The sequence below is a fragment of the Medicago sativa genome, chromosome 7, assembly GCF_051527215.1.
Source record: "Medicago sativa cultivar Bolivia chromosome 7, Bolivia_mono, whole genome shotgun sequence".
Lineage (NCBI taxonomy): Eukaryota > Viridiplantae > Streptophyta > Magnoliopsida > Fabales > Fabaceae > Medicago > Medicago sativa.
Window position 1 is genome coordinate 30,733,981 of NC_140755.1, and position 2,056 is coordinate 30,736,036.

Here is a 2,056-nt window from a genome sequence, read left to right on the forward strand (position 1 = left end):
CGCACAGATAAAGATTCCCAAAGCACCTCCTTACCCCGATTGTCACAAGGAGCATAAACATTAAAAACATAGAATTCTTCATTCGATTTCAAAAACCTCCCATGAATAACCAAAACGTGCTCAAACGAATTTGTATCCCAAACCTCCACCTCCGCTCTATCCCATGCCGTCAATAAGCCCCCAGACGCCCCAACAGACGGCCGAAAGGAAAAATCCATCGATTGCACATCCCACAACGACGCACAGACCCTATCATCACACACTTGCAACTTAGTCTCCTGAATGCAAACAATAAACGGACACTTATCCTTCACCAGATACCGCACCTCTCTTCTTTTTTCAAGGCCACCCAGTCCCCTAACATTCCACGAAATTATCTTCATCTACCACACTCTCCCCCGTCTCCCTCCTCAACCGCCCCTTAACAGTCTCCTTTCGTCACACCACCTCCACCTTTCACACCCTCACCGTCCTTCTTCTTCTTCCCATTTCCTTTCCTTGCAAGCACCCCAAACATGTTTCTATCGGATAACTGAACCCCAATTGATGCCCCTATTTCTCTGACATCCTCATCTACCACTTGATCATTTCCATGAAGAGCGACCCAATGATTCAACTCCTTGTTCACTGAGCCAGAGGAAGTTACCTTATCAGATAAATCCTTAGAAATCATTTGGACTGCCTTTTTCACCCGTTCCGGCCCTTTTAACTTGCGGGATTTTTTCTTCAAAATTTGCAAGACTGCCGCCCTGTCGCTATTAGCAAGCCTCGCCACTTTCTTCATCCCATGAACGGAATGACGAAGAACACCGTTAACTTTCTTGCGATTCAGATCCCCAGAGACCTTCTGACTTACCTCCTTCGAAACACGCCCCACCTTCTTAACACCTTTACCAAAAGACACCACACCAGCCTCACTATGATGTTGATCCCCCAGCCACTCCAAACTCCAGGGCCCAGACATCACAGACCTAGTCGTGTGTGGAGGGCAAGATTTAGCACGACCCCCTAAAGCTGAACCCGTCTTAGCAGAACGAAAACCACTAACCTTGAGCTGCTGATTAACTTCTCGGACCTCACTAACTCCCATCGACTTATCCACACACTCACCTTCCATCGGCCTCCCATTACCCCCCACCAAGGACGACTCCACCATTTGTCCCTTAACTAAAATGTCAGCATCTATAAGATTCTCGACATGGTGGGAACTCACGACGTCTCCTGTAGCACTTATCGCCTCCCCCACATCAGCCTCTTTGGTTGACGGCTCGATGATAGTCTTCTCTACATGCAATTCCTCCACTAATTGATCGACATAGAAATTCGCATCAGCATGATGGTCACCGTCCTCCATCTGCTCCTCCTGGTTCGATTGAACTGATCGCTCCTCCTCCCTTTCTTCAAAAAGGCAAGCATCTTCGCCAATATTAAAACCCCACTCCTCCACAACTTTCACCTCCACCATCTCGTCATCTACCAAAATAGACTCAAGGCATTGCACAATTTCCACCGAAGAAGTTGCTACCAAAACACGCGCATAATCAAAACGCTCTCGATCCAATGAACAACTATCCGCCCGCATATATCTCCCACAATCAAGCACACACAGCTTAAAGAAACACTCGTTCCAAGCATGCACCGGGACTCCATACAGCCTCAACCAAGCTCCCCTCTGGAAAGGCATCACCTTCTTTTTCCACGGCGCCACATCCGTGAACAAGAGTTCGAAAAACTCCCTTGCCTCCGCAAAAACCACAGACACATTGACCTCAGACATATTTCGAATGAAAACTCTATCAGCGCCTAAAGGAATAATATCAATGTCGGAGAAGCCAGCATCCTCGACTCTAGATTGGATATCCGGAACAGATTGACCATTGATCACCGTCGCCGTAACACCCTTCGATGCCCAATGAATGTCTTCCTCCAGCGGTCGATATTTGCGCGTCAACTTTTGGATTGAAGGTTGCTGCCCTACCGTCCCCTTCCTTTGTACCCCAGCAGGACTATAGGTGTCAATATCATGGGGCCTTGAAGTTTTGGCCCCAGCCCACAT

General features: G+C 48.0%; 1 protein-coding gene across 1 annotated transcript; it reads right to left on the reverse strand.

The window, feature by feature from the left end:
- Positions 1 to 421: 421 nt before the first annotated feature.
- LOC146905551 (uncharacterized) lies at positions 422 to 2,056 on the reverse strand. The gene has a single exon (XM_085728572.1). It carries the CDS (start codon positions 2,054 to 2,056, stop codon positions 422 to 424), a length of 1,635 nt encoding a protein of 544 aa, XP_085584698.1.